General features: G+C 39.8%; 1 protein-coding gene across 1 annotated transcript in view; it reads left to right on the plus strand.

Moving 5' to 3' along the window:
* The window catches only part of LOC122550661 (PC3-like endoprotease variant B), an 869,748-nt gene that overhangs the window by 623,495 nt on the left and 222,401 nt on the right, over nt 1-23,852 (plus strand). The window contains exon 13 of the mRNA XM_043691743.1: nt 14,956-15,069. Coding sequence (XP_043547678.1) covers nt 14,956-15,069 — 114 coding nt within the window. The remainder of the gene's footprint in view (nt 1-14,955; nt 15,070-23,852) is intronic.

Consider the following 23,852-nt stretch of genomic DNA (forward strand, 5'->3'; position numbering starts at 1 on the left):
CATTTAGCATCCCGCCTCCACTGCACTCCACGGCAATGAATTCCACAGGCCCACCACTCTCTGGCTGAAGAAATGTCTCCGCATTTCTGTTCTGAATTGACCCCCTCTAATTTTAAGGCTGTGCCCACGGGTCCTAATCTCCCCGCCTAATGGAAACAATTTCTTAGCATCCATCCTTTCCAAGCCATTTACTATCTTGTAAGTTTCTATTTGATCTCCCCTTAACCTTCTAAACTCCAATGAGTACAATCCCAGAATCCTCAGCTGTTCCTCATATGTTAGACCTACCATTCCAGGGATCATCCGTGTGAATCTCCGCTGGACACGCTCCAGTGCCAGTATGTCCCTCCTGAGGTGTGGGGCCCAAAACTGGACACAGTAATCCAAATGGGGCCTAACCAGAGCTTTATAAAGTCTCAGTAGCACATCGCTGCTTTTATATTTCAACCCTCTTGAGTAAATGACAACATTGCATTCGCTTTCTTAATCACAGACTCAACCTGCCTGTCCACCTAACTTCGTATCATTGGCAAACTTCGCTAGAATGCCCCCAGTCTCTTCATCCAGATCATTAATATATAACGTGAACAGCTGCGGCCCCAACACTGAACCCTGTGGGACACCGCTTGTCACCAGCTGCCATTCCGAAAAAGAACCTTTTATCCCAAATCTCTGCCTTCTGTCAGACAGCCAATCCGCAATCCATGCCAGTAGCTCACCTTGAACACCATGGGCCCTCACCTTACTCTGCAACCTCCCGTGTGGCACCTTATCAAAGGCCTTTTGGAAGTTTAGATAGACCACATCCACTGGGTTTCCCTGGTCTAACCTACTTGTCACCTCTTCAAAGAATTCTAACAGGCTTGACAGGCACAACCTCCCCTTACTAAATCCATGTTGACTTGTTCTAATCTGACCCTGCTCTTCCAAGAATTTAGAAACTTCATCCTTAACGATGGATTCTAGAATTTTACCAACAATCGAGGTTAGGCTAATTGACCTATAATTTTCATCTTTTGTCTTGATCCTTTTTTGAACGATGGGGTTACAACAGCGGTCTTCCAATCATCCAGGACTTTCCCTGACTCCAGTGACTTTTGAAAGATCTCAACCAACGCCTCCACTATTTCCTCAGCCACCTCCCTCAGAACTCTAGGATGTAGTCCATCGGGGCCAGGAGATTTGTCAATTTTAAGACCTTTTAGCTTTTCCAGCACTATCTCTTTTGTAATGGCAACCACACTCAACACAGACCCCTGACTCCCTTCAATTGTTGGGATATTACTCATGTCTTCCGCTGTGAAGACTGATGCAAAGTATTTATTAAGTTCTCCAGCTATTTCCTTATCTCCCATCACTAGGCTTCCAGCATCAGTTTGAAGTGGCCCAATGTCTACTTTTGCCTGTCATTTGTTTCTTATGTATTGAAAGAAACTTTTAGTATCATTTCTAATATTACTGGCTAGCCTACCTTCATATTTGATCCTCTCCTTCCTTATTTCTCTCTTTGTTATCCTCTGTTTGTTTTTGTAGCCTTCCCAATCTTCTGATTTCCCAGTGCTCTTGGCCACTTTATAGGATCTCTCTTTTTTTTTAACAGAAGTTTATTGTTTTCTCAATGATGTATTTACAAATGTTGTTTTATCTTTAAAGAAAAACCTTTATATTTATTGTCTAAACCATTTACTGTATTTATAAGTAAAAGGTTCAAGTTTAACAAAACTAGGTAAAGCTTTTTAGTCTGAAAGGCCAGCTAGGTGGTTGGATTTTGCTTCAGATGTAATTGTCCTTTCTGTTTGTCTCTCTTCCAGTGATGAAAGTTTAAGGCTAGCAGATCTCTCATGGTATTTCTCAGAGTGTGACAGAGGGTATTCTATTTAATCGTTATTTTATAGCGTCCCAGGGATAACATCAGCACTGCTGATTTCCAATCACATTAATTCGTCAAATTCCATGTACTAACTGGGATTTCAAGTCTGCACTTCTCCATATGTCTGTCACCATTGACTAGAAGGTTGTTTAGTTCTGATATTCCATGTCATTGTCATCAAGCCCTGCAACTTTAATATCCTGGAGACATGGTACCAATCTGCACCAAGACCAAGGCTGCAGGAGCATGCCAGAGACTTTTTTTTGAAATCCATTCGCGGGATGTGTGCAGAGCCAGCTGGGTCAGCATTTATTGTCTCCTTAGTTGTTCTTGAGAAGCTGATAGTGAGCTGCTTCTTGAACTGATGCAATCAACGTGCTGTGGGTAGATCTAGAACATTAAGGACAGAGTTTCTGGATTTTGACTGACCAACACTGACAGAACTGCAATATCTTTCCAAATCAGGAATATGAGTGAATTGGAGTAGACCCGACAAATGATGGTGTTTCCTTGCATCTACTGCCCATATCCTTTGAAGTGTTAGTCTCGTGGATTTGGGAAGGTGCTATCTAAGGAGCCTTGATGAATTTCTGCAGTGCATCATATAGTTGGTACACACTGTTGCTACTGAGCATCAGTGATGGAGCAAGTGGATGTTTTTGGATGTGATGCCAATCAAGCGGCTACTTTGTCCTGGATGGTGCCAGGCTTCTTGAGTGCTGTTAGACATATGTAGGCAATTGGAGAGTATTGTATGACACTGCTGACTCGTGCCTTGTAGATGATGACAGGCTTTGGGAAATCAGGAGTTGAGTTATTCACTGCAGGTTTTCAAACCTTGAACTGTTCTTGTACCCATTTATTTGTATGGCTAGTCCAGCTTAGTTTCTGGTCAATGCTAATCCCCATGGTGTTGGTAGTGGGGGATTCATTGATGAAAACACCACGGAATGTCAACGATTAAATTATTTCCTCTTGAAAATGGTCATTGTCTGACACAAGTGGTATGAATGTTACTTGCCACTTTACAGTCCATGTCTAGGTGTTGGTTAAATCTGACTGCAATTGAACAGTGTATGAAGAGTGATGTACGGTTGTGAATGTTGATCAATCATCAGTGAACATTCCCACTTCTGAGCTTACAATGGAAGGAAGGTCATTGATTAAGCAGCTTAGAATGGTTGGACCAAGGACACAACCCTGAGGAACTCATGCATAAATGTCCTGGGCTGAGATGACTGACCACCAACAAACATAGCCATTTTTCTTCAATCCACAAATGTAATATGTTCAGGAGCTGAGTAACCCTGTTGAACCCAGAATGGATATCAGTGAACAGGTTATTGCTAAGCAAGTGTTTCTTGAGAGTGCTATTGATGACAGCTTCCACCACTTCACTAATGATTGAGAGTAGACTGTTGGGGTGGTAATTGGCTGGATTTGATTTGTCCTGCTTTTTATGTATAGGACAAACTGGGTAATTTTCCATGTTGTCTGGCAGATGCCAGTGTTGTAGCTGTACTGGAGCTGCGTGGCTAGGGGAGTGGCAAGTTCTGGAGTACAGATCTTCAACACCATTTCCTTAATGTTATCAGGGCCCACAGCCTTTGCAGTATCTAGTGCCTCCAAATGTTTGTTGTTATTATGTAGAGTGAATTGAATTGGCTGATAATTGGCATCTCTGTTGCTGGGGATGTTTGGAGGGGGGATCAAGTGGTCTGCCTCCAGGTTCCACCAATTACAAGGTGCAAGTCATGAGTGTGATGGAATACAAGGTGGATATATAAAAAAAGCATGCAGGATGAAATTGTCTGCTTGATCAGTTCTGCAATTCAACATCCTTCACTCCTTGCTCTAAATTGTCCAATGCTTATGGGATGAACTGTGCAATAGAATGTACTGTAACACTCATGAAGCCTTCTTCAGCAGCACCTCCTAACCTGCAACATCTGTGTCTTGGAAAGGCAAAATATTATGGGATTAACATCACCTTTAAGGTCCTATCCAAGTGACACACCATCTTGACTTGGTCAAATATCACCATTGCCTCTTCACCTCAAGTAGCATTGTGAGAGATTTCCAAGGGCAACTAATTGAAGTGACAAGAAATGCTGCCTTGTTAGTCACCCCATGTCACAAGACTGGGGAAAAAAACTGAAAGTTAGATAGAGGCAATGTTACCAGAATGCATCCTATTGCTATGGGGAAATTATTTCAAATCCCACAAGGCAATTGATTGAAATTAAATTGAATTGGGTAAAATGCCTGGAATAAAATACTTATCTCAATAATGGTGTTCTTATAATCACAGGATTTAAAAAAGTAAAAATCTGGTTCACTAAAGGCCTTTAATGAGGGATTTTGGTCATCTTCAGTTGGCCTGGACTGCATGTGATGCTAATACCATAGCAATGTAGTTAACTATTACCTGCCATTGAAAGGGTTGTGCAAGCCCTTAAGTTGCATCAAACTGGTCAAGAAAGTTTGAATGAAGTTGGAAGGATCATACAGCTCAACTATCTGGAATCAATCTAAACTCTGGAAACGATAGAGGTACGCCCTACTCAATTAATCCTGCAGAGTCCTTGACTAAATTTGGGATTTATGCCAAAGTTAGGAGAACTATCCCTAGACCCATCGAGCAATAGCTTGACATAGTCATGCTTACTATCTATAATCAGAGTCATAGATTCCTCTATTACCTTGGCTGGGCATAACCTGTCCAGCACCTGAGGTTCAGCACAGGAGTACACAGACAGCAAGGAGTGACCTTGGTAGGCATCAACACTGAGCTGTAATCCCAGGATGTCTGATTAATCCAGTTAAACAAAGGAAGGAAACAGCTCATTGCCACCTCCCATCTCTGTTAACTGATGAATAAATGCTCTTTCTTGTTGAACACAATGTGGAGGAAGGTGACAAACACACAATGTACTGTGGATGAGAAATTTAATGTTGCTCCACTTCTGACTGCACTGACCAACTCCTGAAGGAGAAGTGTCCTTTGTTAAAGTAAGAGACTGGTATTATGGACAATACTCTAGATGTAGCCTCACCAGTGTTGTATACAATTAAATCATAACCTCCCTATTTTTTGTATTAAATTTCCTTTGGGATAAATTATGGCAGTCTGTTAGCTTTCTTAATTTCTTGTTGTATCTACATACCTGCACAACCAAATGTGCATCAAACACCTCTGTAATCTCTCACCATTTGGATACTATACATCCTTTCATTCTTCTATTAAAATGAAAAAAAAATCACATTTTCCCACATTAAACTGCATTTATATTTATATTTGTTTTGTGGCTTCCTTAATTCCTCTTCACAACATACTTTTCTATTTATCTTTGTGTCATGAAAAAATCAGGCAACTATACCTTCCATCAACTCATTCAAATAATTTACACAAATAATATGTAATAAATAATAGTTCTGGATACTACAGAACTTAAACATTTCTAAAAAGAGACTCTCGGTTGAAGCTTTTTATCTTGCACTCATCAGAACTAGGACACAATAAACATACTTGGAAAGGGAAGGATAATGTTATACTGAGTGAGAAAAGGGTGCTGATTGGTTGGGCCATTGGCATGGAAATAATGAGGGCCTCTCAGAAGGGCACAATAGTAATTAAGGGTGATTTGAACATGCATATTGATTGGAATAGCCTACTTGATAAGAGTAGCCTCAAAGAAAGGTTCATAAAGTATATTAGGAAATGTTTCTTAGAGCAACATTCATGAACCAACCAAAGAATTGACTATTTTAGATTTGGTATTCTGTAACAAGGAAGGATTGACAAATGGTCATGTGGTTGAGGATCCTCTTGGAAGGAGTGACTGCAACATGCTAGAGTTTCAAATTCAAATTGAAAGAGTGAAGACAGAATCACATTTGAGAGTTTTAGCACGAGGCAAAGGTAATTATACAGGCCTGACGAAGGAGTTGGCCCAAGTGGACTGGGCAGAAATGTTAAAAGGCAGGACAATTGAAAGACAGTGGCAAAGATTTAGGGAGACACTAAATGCTTTTCAGTTAAAGAGGAAGAGAAATTGTAGTAAGGTTAAAAAGTCATCCATGGCTTCACAAATGAGTCAAGGATAACATAAAGGCAAAAACAAGGGCATATCATAATGTAAAAGCTAATGGCATTCTGGAGGATTGGGAGAACTTTTAAACACTAGCAAAGTGTTACTAAAAATGAAATTCACGGAGTTAAAATAAACAAGGAGAAGAAACTAACATAAGAATTGATACCAAAAGCTTCTCTAAGTATATAAGAAGGAAGGGAATAGTGAAAGTAAATGTTGACCCTTCAGTGGACAAAATTAGTAAAGTGAAAGTGGCAAACTCAGGAATGGCAAAGGCACTAAACTAATATTTTGTCTCTGTTTTCACAATGGGAAGGTGATAATTCCTTCCCAAAAAACTGCAGTTACTGCAGAGGAACTTGATGAAATTACTACAACTAGGGAGAAGGTATTAAGTAAACTGATGGAATGAAAGGGCTGAATTGCTTACTCCCATTCTTAATTCCTGTGTTCCAATGGAGGTACAGCAAGAACAAGTAACTGTCCCTTAATTCTCAGAACAGAGATAGATTTGGCTTAATAAAGGCATTGCCACGGGGATGCATCAGACTTTAGCTGTCTCCGTAACCCAGTTTTTAGAAAAAGTTGCATTCTGTGCACAAATTCCTTCCATCTACATCAAACAAGGTCCATATTATGTATGTAGTTTCTAGCATGTGTAAATGCATCATATTGCGAACCCAGTTGATGATCTTAAATTGGTTTCTGATCTTAAATTGGTTTCTGTTGTAACCCAACATAATCTGGATTATTTTGAATTTTCTATTCCTTTCAATAAATATAACATTGTATTAATTTTCTTAGTTACTTGCTGTATCTAGGTACTAAGCTTTTGTGATTCATGGACCAGGACACTCAGGTCCATCTATATCTCAAAGCTCTGCAATCTCTCTCCATTTAGAAAATATGTTTTCTTTATTCTTCCTGCCTAAATAGATAGTTCCACATTTTCCCACATTATGCTTCATTTGCTAGATCTTCACCCATTCCCTTAAACTGACGTTTTTTCTTAAAGTAACCTGCTTAGGTGTTCTTCACAATTTCACTTCCTACCTACATAGTCTCATCAGCAAATCTGGTGACTATTGCCTTCTGTCCTTTCAACCAGGACATTTACATAACTGTTGCAGTCCAGGCACTGATTCGTATGGCACACCATTTGTTACATTTTACCAAGCTAAAAAAGGTTTGTTTATGCTGACTCTGATCCCTGTTGACCAGCCAATCTTTGATCGACGCCCAAATGCTCCCTACTATGCCATGAGGCTTCACTTTCCACTGTAACGTTTGATGTGAAACTTTATCGAATGCCTTCTGGAAATCTAGGGGGGAAAATGAGGACTCCAGGTGCTGGTGATCAGAGTCGAGAGTGTGGTGCTGGAAAAGCACAGCAGGTCAAGCAGCAGCCGACTGATGAAGCATCCCTTCATCAGTCCTGATGAAGAGCTTATGTCCGAATATCGATTCTCCTGCTCCTTGGATGCTGCCTGATCTGCTGTGTTTTTTCCAGCACCACACTCTCGACTCTGGAAATCTAAGTAGAGCATATCCACCAGTTCCTCTTTAACCAAAGTACATGTTACCTTCTCAAAGAATTCCAATAAATTGGTCAAACATAATTTCCCTTGCTATGAATCTATTTATGTAATCTTGAATATCCCTGTAAATGTCTAAAACTGCACCTCTACTGTCCTATTCACTAACCTAATTTGCCTCTTTCCTGTGCTTTCATGCTCCCATGATGATGCTTATTCAAGTTTAAAAATCATCTCAGACCCATTTTTCTTGCCTTAAAAATGAATGTAAAATGTAATCATCACGTGGTCACTGCTGCATAAGAGTGCTTTCACTGCGAGATATGTAACTGGCCCTATCTCATTGCACAATATCAGGTTTACTGTGGGCTGCTGTAAGAGGGGTCACTGGCCCTGAAATATTAACTCTGCTTTCTCTCTACAATTTAAGGTTTTTGTTTCTGATTTCCAGCATCCACAATTATTTGTTCTTATTGTATCGCGTGTTCTCTGCTTGCTAGTCTTGCTAGTTGGAACTTGCTAGTCTAAGAAACAATGCTGAAAACATTTTACAAACTCTTCATCTTGGCTTCCTTTGCCCATCTGACTTTTCCAGATTATATGTAAATTAAAATTACCTATGATTATCACCATACCATTCTGACAAGCTCTCATTACTTCTTCCTTTATGCCCCCTACTCTGCCCTGTGCTTGCTGTTCGAGTGAATCTTGCTTTTATCATTTCTCATCAGTACCCAAAAACAGTTTCTCATTCCTGGTGTCCTGAAGTTACTTCATGCCTCTCTATTGTGCTAATAACATCATCAACGAGCAATTCCTCTACATTTTTCTAGCTTCCTTTCCTTACAAAACACCCAATTCTCTTCAATACTCAGGTACCAATCAATAATATCTTGCAGCCATGTCTCTGAAATAGCTCCTAGTTCATATTTATTTATTTAAAATTGCACTCTCCGTTTATCTGTTTTGTTTTGAATGCTACGTGCATTCAGACACAGATTCTGTAATTTTATCTTTCTATTCTTTTTGTATCCTTCAGCATTATATGTTAATTTGCTCTTAGATTCAAACTATATATCCCTTTCTGTCACCATCTGTTTATCATTTCCCATATTAATACCATTATCCTTTGTATGACTCTACTCTTCCAATTACATCTTCTCAGATCTGATCCCTTGCCTCCACTATTTAGGTCGATATCCATGCTGTCTGCTTCAGTCTGTGGAGCACCAGAATACTGGACCCAGCAAGATTCAGATCCTATTTTCTTGAGAATTGTTGCCTTTACCCAATGGATTGAAACTCATTTACCCCACATTAGTCTTTGAGGCAAGCATTCATTGCTCACCTTGTACCAATTTGCACATGGCTCAGGTAATAATCCAGAGATTATGATCTTTGAAGTTCTGCTTCATAATTTGGTGCCAGCTCCTCATATGGACTATGTAGAACCTGCATAGGTTGGTTGTGTTGTTACCTCCATGGACTAGAATGGCTTGTTTCTTTCTGTAACTCTGAAGTTGGATAAGGGAGATCCAGTGGATGTAGTGTACCTGGACTTTCAGAAAGCCTTCGATAAAGTCCCACATAGGAGATTAGTGAGCACAATTAGGGCGCATGGTATTGACTTGGATTGAAAATTGGTTGGCTGACAGGAAACAAAGTGTAGTGATAAACGGCTCCCTTTCGGAATGGGAATGACCAGTGGGGTACGGCAGGGATCAGTGCTGGGACCGAAGCTTTTTACAATATATATTAATGATATAGAAGATGGTATTAATAGTAACATTAGCAAATTTGCTGATAATACAAAGCTGGGCGGCAGGGTGAAATGTGAGGAGGATGTTAGGAGATTACAGGGTGACCTGGACAGGTAGGTGAGTGGACAGATGCATGGCAGATGCAGTTTAATGTGGATAAATATATGGTTATCCACTTTGGTGGCAAGAACAGGAAGGCAGATTACTACCTAAATGGAGTCAAGTTAGGTAAAGGGGCAGTACAAAGAGATCTGGGTGTTCTTGTACACCAGTCAATGAAGGCAAGCATGCAGGTACAGCAGGTAGTGAAGAAAGCTAATAGCATGCTGACCTTCATAACAAGAGGAATTGAGTATAGAAGCAAAGAGGTTCTTCTACAGCTGTACAGGGCCCTGTGAGACTGCCCCTGGAATATTGTGTGCAGTTCTGGTCTACAAATTTAAGGAAAGACATTCTGGCTATTGAGGGAGTGCAGCGTAGGTTCACTAGGTCAATTTCTGGAATGGCGGGATTACCTTACACTGAAAGACTGGAGCGACTGGGCTTGTATACCCTTGAGTTTAGAAGACTGAGAGGGGATCTGATTGAGACGTATAAGATTATTCAAGGATTGGACACTCTGGAGGCAGGAAACATGTTTCCGCTGATGGGTGAGTTCTGAACCAGAGGACACAGCTTAAAAATACGGGGTAGGCCGTTTAGGACAGAGATGAGGAGAAACTTCTTCACCCAGAGAGTGGTGGGTATGTGGAATGCTCTGCCCCAGAAGGCAGTGGAGGCCCAGTCTCTGGATTCGTCTAAGAAAGAGTTGGATAGAGTTCTCAAAGATAGTGGAATCAAGGGTTATGGAGATAAGGCAGGAACAGGAGATTGATTGAGGATGATCAGCCATGATCATAATGAATGGTGGTGCAGGCTCGAAGGGCAGAATGGCCTACTCCTGCACTATTGTCTATTGTCTATTGTCTCTCTCCCGCTGTAAGTTCTTCTTTATTCTTGAACAGATGTCCTAAACCCTGGCACTCAGCAGAGAACATAGCCATCCGAAGTCTCACTTTTTCCAACAGGGAATGATTTTGGTGTCCCCTATAACCACTATGTTTCTTTTTTCTTCCCCAGCTTGAATAACATCAAATACCACAGTGCCATAGTCAGTTAGCTGATACCCTCTGCTGCCCTCACTGCCATCCAAGCACATTGAAAGAACCTCAAACTTGCTGGACAATTGCAAAGACTGAAACTCCTATGCTGCTGAATCTGGATCCCCTTCCCTGCCTCACTTGCATTTGCACTCTTCTGTCCCTGAACAGTGACTATATTTAGAAGAACCTATCCAGTGATTTAAATGCATAATGGTCTGTTTCTACTTACCACTCAAACATAACTGAAAACTGTTAGCAATGACTGTTATTATTCCCTTTAAATGGACAGCATTGTCTTGAATCCACACGTGGAGTTAAATCCAGAAATCCGGAATTTGCTATCACTAGTTTTATGCTTTTCTATAGTGTGCACTTACATAGAATGTAGAACAGAACAGCACAGTACAGGCCATTCAGCCCTCGATGTTGTGCCCACCTTTTATCCTACTCGAAGATCAAACTAACCCACATGCAACTTCATTTTACAGTCATCTTTATGCCAATCCAAGAGTTGCTTAAATGTTCCTAACATATCTGATTCTACTGCCACCACTGGCAGTGCATTCCACCCACCACTCTCTGTGTAAAGAACCTACCTCTGACATCTTCCTTAAACCTTCCTCCAATCACCTTAAAGTTATGCCTCCTCGTGATAGCCATTTCTTCCCCGTGGTAAAAGTATCTATTCACTCTATCTATGCCTCTCATCTTCATTACCTCTATCAAGTAACCTCTCATCCTTCTTCTTTCCAATGAGAAAAGCCATCAACCCTTCTTCATAAGATATGCCCTCCAGTCCAGGCAGCATCCTGGGAAATCTCCTCTGCACCTTCTCTAAAACTTCCACATCTTTCATATAATGAGGCAACAGAACTGAACACGATATTCCAAATGTGGGTCTAACCAGGGCTTTATAGAGCTGCAGCATAACCTTGCGGCTATTAAACTCAATCCCCCACTAATGTAAGCCAACACACCATACACCTTCTTAACAGCCCTATCAACTTTGGATGGCAACTTTGAGGGATCAATGGATGTGGACCTCAAGATCCCTTTGTTCCTCCACACTGCTAAGAATCCTGCCTTTAATCCTGTATTCTGGTTTCAAATTTGACGTTCTAAGATTAATCACTTCACACTTTTCCATGTTGACCTCCATCTTCCACTTTTCAGCCCAGTTATGCGCCCTGTCAATGTCCCGTTGCAACCTACAACAGCCCTCCACATTATTAACTACTCCACCAACCTTTGTGTCATCAGCAAACATACTAACCCACCCTTCCACTTTCTCATCCAAGTCATTTATAAAAATCGCAAAGAGCAGAGGTCCCACAACAGATTCCCTGGAGAACACCACTGGCCACTGTGCTCCAGGCTGAATACTTCCCATCTAATACCATTCCTGAAGAAGGGCTTATGCCCGAAACGTCGATTCTCCTGTTCCTTGGATGCTGCCTGACCTGCTGTGCTTTTCCAGCAACACATTTTCAGCTCTTAAAACCACCCTCTGCCTTCTGTTGGCCAGCCAGTTCTGTATCCAGACAGCCATATTTCTCTGTATGCCTACTTATTTTGTGAATGAGCCTACCATGGGGAACCTTATCAAATGCCTTGCTAATACCCATGTGCACCACATCCACTGCACTAACTTCATCAAAGTGTTTTGTCTCATCTTCAAAAAATTCAATAAGACTTGTGAGGCATGACCTGCCCCTCACAAAGCCACGCTGACTATCTCTAATCAAATTATGGTTTTCGAAGTAATCATAAATCCTGTCTTTCAGAATCCTCTCCAATAATTTGCCCACTACAGACATAAGTCTGATTGAGGTGTAATTCCCAGGATTACCCCATTCCCTTTCTTGAACAAGGGAATAACATTTACTACCCTCCAGTCATCTGGCACTACTGCAGTGGACAGTGAGGATGCAAAGATCATTGCCAAAGGCACAGGAATCTCTTCCTTCGCTTCCTGTAATAACCTTGGGTATATCCTGTCTGGTTCAAGGAACTATTTTATCCTTATAGTTTTCAAAATTTCCAGCACATCCCCTTCTTTAACATCAACCTGTTCAAGCATATCAGCCTGTTTCACGCTGTCCTCACAAACGTCAAGGTCCCTCTCAATAGTGAATACTGAAGCAAAGTATTCATTAAGGACCTCCCCTACCTTCTCTGACTCCAGGCTCAAGTTTCTTCCACTATCCCTGATCAGCCCTGCCCTCACTTTGGTCATCCTCTTGTTCCTCAAATAAGTGTAGAATGCCTTTAGTTTTTCCTTAATCCGACCCGCTAAAGCTTTCTCATGCCCCGTTCTAACTCTCCTAAATCCATTCTTCAGTTCCTTCCTGGCTACCTTATAACCCTCTACAGCCCTGTCTGATCCTTGTCTCCTCAACCTTAAGTAAGCTTCCTCTTTCTCTTGACTAGGTGTTCTACATCCCTTGTCATCCAAGGTTCCTTCACTCTACCATCCCTTCCTTGCCTCAGTGGGACTAACCTATCCAGCACTATCAACAAGTACTCCCTAAAACAACCTCCACATTTCTGTCGTGCATTTCCCTGAAAACATCTGTAACCAATTTAGGAACCCCAATTCCTGCCTAATACCATTGTAAATTCCTCTCCCTCAATTAAATACTTTTAAATACAGTCTGCTCCTATCCCTCTTCATGACCAAATTGAAAGTCAGGGAGTTGTGATCATTATCTCTCAAATGTTCTCCCACTGAGAGATCTGACACCTGGCCTGGTTCGTTGCCAAGCATCAAATCCAATATGGCCTCCCCTCTTGTCAGCATATCTACATATTGAGTCAGGAATTCTTCTTCAACACCTGACAAAAACTACTCCAGCCAAACTATTTGAACTAAGGGTGTTCCAATCAATATTAGGAAGTTAAAGTCAAGCATGACCACAACCCTGTTACTTCTGCACCTTTCCAAAATCTGCCTCCCAATCTGCACCTCTATGTCTCTGTTGCTATTAGTGGGGTCTGTAGAAAACTCCTAATAAAGTGACTGCTCCTTTCCTGTTTCTGACTTCCACCCATACTGACTCTGTAGACAAATCCTCCTCGATGACTTCCCTTTCTGTAGCTGTGATAGTATCCCTGATTAGCGATGCCACTCCCCCACCTCTTTTACCTCCTCCACTATTTATTTTGAAACATCTAAATCCTGGAACATCCAACAACCATTCCTGTGATATCCAAGTCTCTGTAATGGCCACAACATCATAGTTCCAAGTACTGCTCCATGCTCTAAGTTCATCATCTTTATTCCTGATACTTTTTGTATTAAAGTAGACACACTTCAAACCATCACACTGACTGCAACTTTGCCCTATCAACCATCTATCTCTTCTCATAGGCCCTCTACACTCTGTGTTTGGCGTTCACTAACTACCTCATCCTCAGATTCATAGCTCCAGTTCCTAACCCCTTACCAAGCTAGTTTAAACTCTCCTGAAGAGCTCTAGCAAACCTCCCGCCAGGATATTGGTGCCCCTTCAGTTCAGGTGCAACCCATCCTTCTTGTACAGGTCACACGTTCCCCAGAAGGTATCCCAATGAACCACGTATCTGAAGGCCTCTCCCCTACACCAGCTCTGCAGCCACACGTTCATTTGCACTTGGTCTCTGTTACTAGCCTCATTCCTGAAGAAGGGCCTGTGCCCGAAACGTCGAATCTCCTGTTCCCTGGATGCTGCCTGACCTGCTGTGCTGTTCCAGCAATAAAGTTTCAACTAGCCTCACTAGCCCATGGCACTGACATTTAATCTAATGTCAGTAAAAGGAAAGGAGCCAATAAATCTTTGTGGGAAAATCAAAGTCAGCAGAGACTCCCATTGTCTCATTTCTTACAGTAAAATCTGGGCCATTATTATTCCATGTAAGAAATTCTGGCTAATTCAATAGTTCTGTTTTATGTATGGACTATTCATCAGCCAAGTCAATGTGTATAAATCAGGATGTATGTTAGCTGAAAACGAAAGCCACGTTTATCCTTGTTGGGAGCTGGCTGACTGACACTGGTACCAGTACAGCATCTTTAAGTATTTACATTACTACCGACTCTTTACATTCAGGGGCATAATCGCAGACAAAAAGTAGTAATATCATTGGATGTTCCCCTGGCTGATGATAGCTAGAAATGGGAAAGGACCCCAACCATGTGTGACAGTTTTTTAAAGAATAGTATAAATACACTTTTAAAAGAAGTACTCATTCCATAGATAGAATCACTGTTCTCTGTTCTTTCCAAATAACTCTTTTCATTAATGAGAAAAGATGACAATGTTTCAGTTTATTAAACCAATGCATTCTGAGTATTTGGATTTGGAGCAGTTTACAATTTAACAATGTCCAAAGTGCTCCTCTCTGTTAAAGGAAATTGTACTCACTATTTGGGTTACACATAATGCAATGAATGTGAATTCACATGTAAGGTAATATAGATTTAAGAAGAAATGGTGAAATTAACTACTTAAAGCCAGTTAATTTCGACAAGAAGGAAATGATCTAATGTGTTTACAAATCTCTTTTCTTATTTAGGCCGAACCTTACATGGCGAGATGTGCAGCACCTTATCGTTCGAACCTGTAAAATTTCTGACCCTTTGAGCAAAGACTGGAAGATTAATGGAGCAGGTTATCACATTCACCACAAGTAAGAAACCAATGGTAGAAGGTTATTTTAACAGCAATGTCTCCTTTACATAAAGAATAAGATTTGGCTGATGGAGTTGGAGATGAAGAGGGAGAGAAAAAAGTAATTTCAGGTAATGCAGGATCACAGAGCTTGATCAGAAAATAAAATTAAATCTAACCAGTTACTTGAGCCACGTACTTGAAGCACGATAACCTTACAATATTTTTCTCTCTTTATTTAAAATATTCTCTTCCTCTGAAAATATCTTGGATGGATCCTCCAATTCCCAATCCAACCCAGATATTCCCATTGAATTTAGAGTTTTCAGTTTTTCATAATCCTGAAACTGTTTTCTGCAACTGAATTGGGATTATTTTTGTCTGCATAATTATTTATGCACATGTTTCAGTTTAGTGACAAGAACTGACTAGTTTATATTGATTTGCTAGGTGTGTTTCATTGCCTATGGGCTAAACAATGAAAGTTTGGAATTTAGACATTTAATATAAACAGAAAGTTGCCCTATTATCACAGAAATATCATATCAGTCATTCATGGTACCAGAACTGAAACGTAGGAATCTTGTTACTGTGATGTACTGTTCATAAACTCACTATGTTCACATTGTACGTAATATGGCTCACTGTAGTTCCTAACTGCCTGACACCTTCTGGGTAGTTAGAAGTTTCATACACTGAGGTTTTTAATTTATTTTCCAAGTAGTTTGTTTCTGCTTTGAGGAAACAATTGAGGATGTTTCTATCTAAAAACAATATCCATTGTTAAGAGAGGAGTAGAGTCTTTCACCTGATGGACATTATTATAAATGTATTAGTTCAATAGGACAGAATTTTACAATAAGACTAGACAAGATGAGGCCATTTGACCCTTTGCTTTTGTATTGTCTGGTTGAAAGGGCTATTAAATTGATCCCAGTCGTCTGTTATTTTCTCATAATATTGACAATGTTCCAGCAACTTAGCCAAGTTGTTTTCTCAGTTATTATTGTACTTTTTTTGTCAGCCTTTCAAGTAGTGCAACCCAGATCACAAGAAGTCACTGCAGAGAAAAATGTTTCCATGAATCATCTCTGGTTAATTTGCCAGTTTTAGATCTGTGTGCTATGGTTGGCAATTCTTATGCATCTGGAAACAGTTTAATCTTATGTCTTCTCCAAAAGCCCTTTGTAGCTTTGAACAAATCTAATCTTTCTTGAGCCTTCTCATCTAATAAATAGCCCAATTTCTTTAGTGGCCCCACATGACTGAAGTTATGCATCCTTTATACGTTTCTTCTAAAACTACTCTCAGAGAGGATGTAGAGTTGTTTTACAAGAAAGGTGTAGAGAGGTTAATATTCTTCATAAAATTGGATGTCCAAAATTAGCCATGATACTCCAGCTATGGCCTAACAGTATTTTATAACATAATATCCCATGATGTCGCATAACATCCTTGCTTTTGTGCTCCATTTACACAACCATGGAATCTGTTACAAATGCCTTTGTAACAGTTTTTGCAACAAGTTCTGGCATTTTCAAAGTGTACCTTAAACCCATACCTCTCTGCCACAGACCTTTTAAAATGGTTTAAAAGAGTTGTGTAAAATTTTGCTGTATTAAATTTATTTGTCTTGTGTCTGCCTATTTCATCTTTGTTCTCCTGAACTGTGCTCTTGACTTTGTCTCTCTTTAGTACATATCTGAACTTGATGTCATCTACAAACTTTAGTATCATGTCATGTATACCCAAGTAAAGATTGTTAATATATATCAAAAACAGTGGTGGTTCCTATTTTGATGCCTAGGAGACACACCACTTCATACAGCTCCAGTCTAGAAAAAAACAGTTCACCATTGTTCTTTGCTTTCTGATAACTGTATTTGTACTCATGCCACTGCCCTTTCAATTCCATAGATTTTAGTTTACATAACAATTTAATTATGAGGTAAGTTATCAAATATCTTTTTAAAGATGGGCTACAGAATAACAATTGGTGCTCTCATCAGTTCTGTCTGTTCTTTCTTCAAAAAAGTCAATCATGTCAGTCAATTATGATTTGTTTTTGACAATTCTGCACTGGAGTTCATTTATTATCCCATATTTTATCAGGTCCCAACAGATTTTTATTGATTTAATTGTTTCCAGATCATTGATGTTTACGTTGACTGGCATGCAGTTGCCAGGTTTATCCCTCTCCCTCTTTCTGAGCACCAAGGTAAAATTATTAATCTTCCATTCAATTGGAGGAACACTGCCCTGTCGAAGGAGGATTGTAAGATTGTGGTCAGAGCTTCCCCGATTTCCAATTTTGATTTACTTAGCCATCTAGAATGCATCCCGGGCAGATGGGTGATTTTTCTCCCTTGAGTGCTATCAATCTTCATAGTACCACATTTTTCGATATTTTATCCTAGATGCTTTCTCCAATATCACCTCCTTGGTACTACCTACTATGACATTGGCAGAATCCACTTCTTTAGTACAAACAGATGCAAAGTACTAATTTGGTATCCTAACGTGCTTTCTAAGAAGATGGTCCCTAATCTTGGTCCTTTCATCCTTCATTTAACTACTCTTTTATTATTTGTATATTTATACAATACTTTTAAGTTTCCTTATATGTTATCTTCTAAACTATTTTAATGTACTCTCTATGTCCCTTTGATTTTCTTTTTCAATTATTCCATGTGCTTTCTGTATTCCAACTAGCTCCCCAAGAAATTAGGAATCCAACATGTGTTGCATTTTTGTTTTAATTCTCAATGTTATTGTTGATACAAACAGCTTAAGATTTTTATGCCCATGGGGAAATGGGAGTCCATCTACCAATCATTACTCTCCTCTAATAAAGCATACATGTTGGATTCTGGTTACATTGGTATTTCCTGTGACTTGCCCTAATGAGTACAAGACAAGACAAAATGCTTTGACAAAGCAGTATTTTCTCAGCAATATGCTTGTCCAAATTACTACTTTTTGGCAGGAATATTATTAAGAATTGAAAAGGAAAGATGTTACTTTTGTTAAATTAACCTGTTTGGATATGTCATGACATATCTCTATAGTACTTAGGAGTTGAACGTCTGGCCCAGAAGCACAGTCAATACTACTGCCATCTTCTTAAACCTCCAATCATAATTATATATTTATTATATTTAATTAAAGCTAGGTGGGCATTATCGAGGACTTCACTTCTTAAAGCAAAGAACACGATGAAAAATACTGCAAAAATCTTATCCGCACATTGCTTACAATCAAAAGTGAATTGGTTTATCTGGACTTGTCCAAGGCTCAAACCAAAACTAATGATCAGCATGTTTCTTCTCAACCTCCAGCCACTGATCAGACAATGTTGTCCTGAGCTATCTAGCTATCGCTCTAAGGCAACCTTTCTTACAACTTTCTTCATACAAGCAAGGCTGTGCTCAACCTTTGCGGCAATTTGATCAGGTTGACTGTTGGCAAATGTCACAAATGTGTCATGTTTTCCACAGTTGGTTTAATCACTACTCATTTGGACTTGCTTGTTTTCCTAGAAAGAGTCTTATTGTTTGTTTTTAACAAGCATTGATCTCAGTCTTAGTTGTTCATGTTACATAATCAACTTTTGATATTTGAACAGCACAATTCTGTGATTAATATACTTTGCTGAGCTGATAGATAGTCACACTATTACATCTGGATCACTGTGTCTGTTTTGAAACACGATTCCAGTCTTACAGAGTTACTGAAACAGAGTTTGGTCCATTGCTACTGAGAAAATATTAATCCAAACACATACACATCTTCCTTCAGTCACAGAAACACCAAGACCAGTGACCTTGCTAGTCATCCTGTAACCATTAATGTTTTCAACAAGGCAAGCTTCATGTCTTTCTTTTGACTTTAATTTCATTTCAAATAACCCAACAAACTTTAGGTTAATGTCTATTCCTATAAAGAAATAATTATTAAAACTGCACTGTGGTTGATTTAAGCGGTGTCTGTAACTTTTCACTTTATAAATATAAAGCTGAGCAAGCATTGACTTCAGTTCTATCCTTCACCAGCTGGATTTTGAGATTAGGACATGATTGCAAAGAGTGATTGCCCAAAGACAAAACTTGGAGATTGAGAAGAACTCAGAAGGAAAACTTCACTCTTTGAAGTTATTTTGAGAAATGACGGAAAATAAATGTAAATTTTGGGATTATTTTCAGGTATTCTTTGAGTCTAAACCATAAGACCAGTGGAAAAATGAAATAGATAGGTGAATCTAGGTTACATCCTGCCAAAGAGGAAGTTAGATGGGATTTTCGTATTGTCACCTCCAATCAAAAATAAAATCATAAATTCAGTATTTTGTGAGCTGAATGGCCAACAGTTTAGATTTTCTATTAGATTTCCTGAATGTAATTTACAAGTAAAATTATCGATTAAATGTCAAAGAGGTACAGTCAGACATTTTGATATATTTCAGAAAACACATGATTATTCAGTGTAAGAACATAATATGTTATTGAACAGATTGAATATAAGATTGAAAGAATTCAATTTAGAGATTCCCGGTTCAGTACTGGCATTTAAATTGCAAGATTGTGTCTATGTTCATTATGTACACAGACTCCTGTTTCAAAGCGATGTTCAGTTCTCTGATATAAACTGCCTGTTGGGTCAGGTGTTTACAGACTTGAAAATCTCATGGGTAAATAGTTATTTCCTGCAGTCTGGTGGAACAAATGGGACATTCTACAGTGACAGAAAAAATAGAGGGTTCAATGATTACAGATTTTAAAATTGTCCAAATGCAGGATGCAGGCATCACTACAATGGAAAAGTTACAGACAAGCAGAATGAGGATGGAACTACCTTTAACAGATCTGGCTATTATAGCAGGAAGAAACTGGAACAGCAACAATAAGCAAATAGTGATAGTAATAGCAAGCCCAACAACCAATGGATCAGACCTAAGTTCTACAGTCCTGCTCCATCCAGTAGTGATTGATGGTGGACAAGTAAACAACTCCACGGAGAAGGAGGCTCCGCAAATATCACCACCTTCAATGATGGAAGAGCCCAACAGATCAGTGAGAAAAAAGATAAAGGTGAAACTTTCGCAGCAATCTTCAACCAGAAGTGCTGAGTTGATGACTCATCTTAGACACCTCAAGTGACATTATACATGCCAATCTTCACCCAATTTGATTCTCTCCACTTGATATCATGGTTGAAGGCACTGAATACTGTAAAGGCTGTGGGCCCTGACAATATTCCAGAAATAGTGCTGATGACTTGTACTCCAGAGCTTGCTGCTCCCCTAGCCATGAACTTTGAGCACAGTTCCAACACTGGCATCTATCCGACAATGTGGAAAATTGCCCAATTATGTCCTGTTAACAAAAAGCAAGCCAAATCCAACTTGGCTAATTACCACCCCATCAGTCTACCCTTGATCATCAGGAAAGTGATGGAAGGTGTTGTGAACATGATAGTTAAGCAGAGACCTGCTCAGCAATAACCTGCTCAGTGACACCCAATTTGGGTTCCGTCAGAGCCACTCAGCTCTTGGCCTCATTACAGCCTTGATTCAAACATGGACAAAAGAGCTGAATACCAGAGGTGAAGTGAGAGTGACAAACTTTGACATCAAGGCCGCAGTTCACTGAGTGTAGCATCAAGAAGCCCTCACAAAACAGAAAATCAAGGGCTATCAGATGCAAATTCTACCCTTGATTGAGTCTTACTTGGCGCATACAAAAGTGATTGTAGTTGTTGTAGGTCAGTCTTCTCATTTCCTGGACATCTCTGCAGGAGTTCCTCAGGTAGTGTCTGAGGCCCAACTATCTTCAGCTACTTCTTCAGTGACTTTCCTTTCATAATAAGGTCAAAAATAAAGATATTCACCAATGATTGCATTATTTTTAACAATGCAGATACTGAAGCAGTCCATGTTCAAATACAAAAGGTCTGGGCAATATCCAGGCTTGAGTTGACAAGTGAAAAGTGACATTCATGCCACACAAATACGTGACCATCTCCAAAAAGAGACAATGGCATTAATCATCACTGAATTCCCTACCATCAACATACTTGGGGTTATGATTGACCAGGAACTCAACTGGGATCACCACATAAATGCAATGACTACAACAGCAGGACAGAGGCTAAATACTGAGTGAGTAACTCACCTCCTGATTCCCCAACGTTCACTACCACCTTTTCAACAGCAACAAGGGACAAGCAATAAATGCAGGCCAGCCAGAGACACCCACTTAGAGTCATAGAGTCATAGAGATATACAGCATGGAAACAGACCCTTTGGTCCAACCCGTCCATGCCGACCAGATATCCCAACCCAATCTAGTCCCACCTGCCAGCATCCTGCCCATGTCCCTCCAAACCCTTCCTATTCATATATCCATCCAAATGCCTCTTAAATGTTGCAATTGTACCAGCCTCCACCACTTCCTCTGGCAGCTCATTCCATACACATACCACCCTCTGTGTGAAAAAGTTGCCCTTTAGTTCTCTTTTATATCTTTTTCCTCTCACCCTAAACCTATGCCCTCTAGTTCTGGACTCCCCGACCCCAGGGAAAAGACTTTGTCTATTTATCTTATCCATGCCCCTCAGAATTTTGTAAACGTCTATGAGGTCACCCCTCAGCCTCCGACGCTCCAGGGAAAACAGCCCTAGCCTGTTCAGCCTCTCCCTATCGCTCAAATCCTCCAACCCTGGCAACATCCTTGCAAATCTCTTCTGAACCCTTTCAAGTTTCACAACATCTTTCCGATTGCACGCAATATTCCAACAGTGGCCTAACCAATGTCCTGTACAGCCACAAGATGACCTCCCAATTCCTGTACTCAATACTCTGACCAATAATCTCCTATGAGTGAATGAAAAAATACACAAATTTCAGGAATTCCGAAAAAATAGTAGTTAATATGTGCCTCAGGTGTGACTCTAATTACCATTTTACATTTAACTGTGCAAAGTTGAAAAACAGGGTCCACCAAAGACTCATTCAATTCTGAGGCTGAAGATAACGATGAAACTGAATGAAATGTATTGGTCACAAAACAGTTTTAGAATATGTTAGTCAGGGACACATTCAATTCTGCTGCACTTATACAAAAGGTTGGTTAAAACATTGTCTGTATTCTCTAAGAAGTGAGGATTGACACAGAGTTAGGGCAGAATTCACTTTAGGTCTGTTTATGACAAAACATTGAACTTAATGAAGAGAGTTGTAACTCCATCCAAATTAGCTGGAGTAAATCACTTGATCAGTATTTATGTAGTCTCCATGAAATACATATCCTGTTTAATAAATATTGTGCAAAACGTACAAACAAAAATTGATATGAAGCATGATGAAGCAACTATCTTTGGAAAGCTAATGTCTGTACAGTTTATTTAGTCAGGATAATATTTTATCCACTTCACTAAACTTGATTTATCTTAACACAGTGTTAGTTAATTATAAATTGTTTTGGGTGATAAGAATTGAAAAATGAAAAAAAAAGAAAACTTATTCAAAATTTCCCAAAGCTCCTCGCAGCCAATCAAGTACCTGTGAAGTAGCCAATGTAATTACCTTCTTTGTACACAGCAAGAATCCACAGAGTAGCTGATCTAACTGACCAGAAGAATTGGTTTTATAGATTGGGAGTGGTGGGTGTAGTTGCCAGGTCCCCAGAATTTTTTTCAAAATTGCTAATTTAAGCAGATTGACCAAAACAAAGTTTCATCGAGGAAGGTACAGAAACAGAAGAGTGAATTCAAGGTGTTGGAAGTAACACAAAACCCTAAAAACTCAAAACAGAAACAGAAACAGAAAATGCTGGAAAAGCTCAGCTGGTCTGGCAGCAGCTGTGGAGAGAAATAGAGTTAAGGTTTTGGGTCTAGTGACTCTTCTTTAGAACTTAAAACCCAACTACTCAACCCTTAAAGCGCCTCATCTCCTGCGTGTGACAGATCATGTCCATTTCAGATGCTATCAAACTGCATTAGAAATGACTCATCCTTGAACCTGTGGAACTGACTAAAAGTGATACTTAGGACAAATCAATTTGTATAGGTAAAAGTATAGCAAAATGGACGATGACTGGACTTGGACCACTCTGCCTGTCAAGATTGCTTCACCATTTGATATAATCATGGCTGATCCTCTCTCTCAATGCCATATTCCTGCTTTCTCCCCATACCCCTTGATGCTTTTAAAATCTAAACATTAACCCATTTCCTTCTTGACTATATACAATGACTTGGCTTCCACAGATTTACTACCCTTTGAGTGAAAAAAACCTCTCATATCAGCTCTAAACAATCTACCTGGTATTCTTACATGGCGTATCCTTGTTCTAGAATGCACCCCCCCAACTACGAAAAAATTTTCCCTCTGCATCTAGTCTGTGCAGCCCACTCGAAATTTGTGTTTCAGCCGATCCCTGCTCATTTTTCTGAATTCAAATCAATACAGACCCAGTGGAACCTACCTCTCCTTAAAAAACAGTCCTGCCAACCATGCTTTCTAATGAAGGGAGACCAAAACTGTAAGCAATACGCAAGTACAGTCTTTCCACGATCCTGCGTAACTGTACTATGGCATCCCTAGTTAGGAATTGATGTCCTCTGGCAATGACACCAATAATTCACTTTCCCTTTCAATTGTTTGCTACATCTGCCTATCTGTTTTCATTTCCTGGTGTACAAGGACATCTCGATCCATACTTCCCAATACATCCCAATTTAAATGATACTCTTCTGTTTCTCAATATCAATGCATGTAACTTCACATTTAGCCATGCACTCACA

This window comes from Chiloscyllium plagiosum, chromosome 6, assembly GCF_004010195.1.
Source record: "Chiloscyllium plagiosum isolate BGI_BamShark_2017 chromosome 6, ASM401019v2, whole genome shotgun sequence".
Classification (NCBI taxonomy): Eukaryota; Metazoa; Chordata; class Chondrichthyes; order Orectolobiformes; family Hemiscylliidae; genus Chiloscyllium; species Chiloscyllium plagiosum.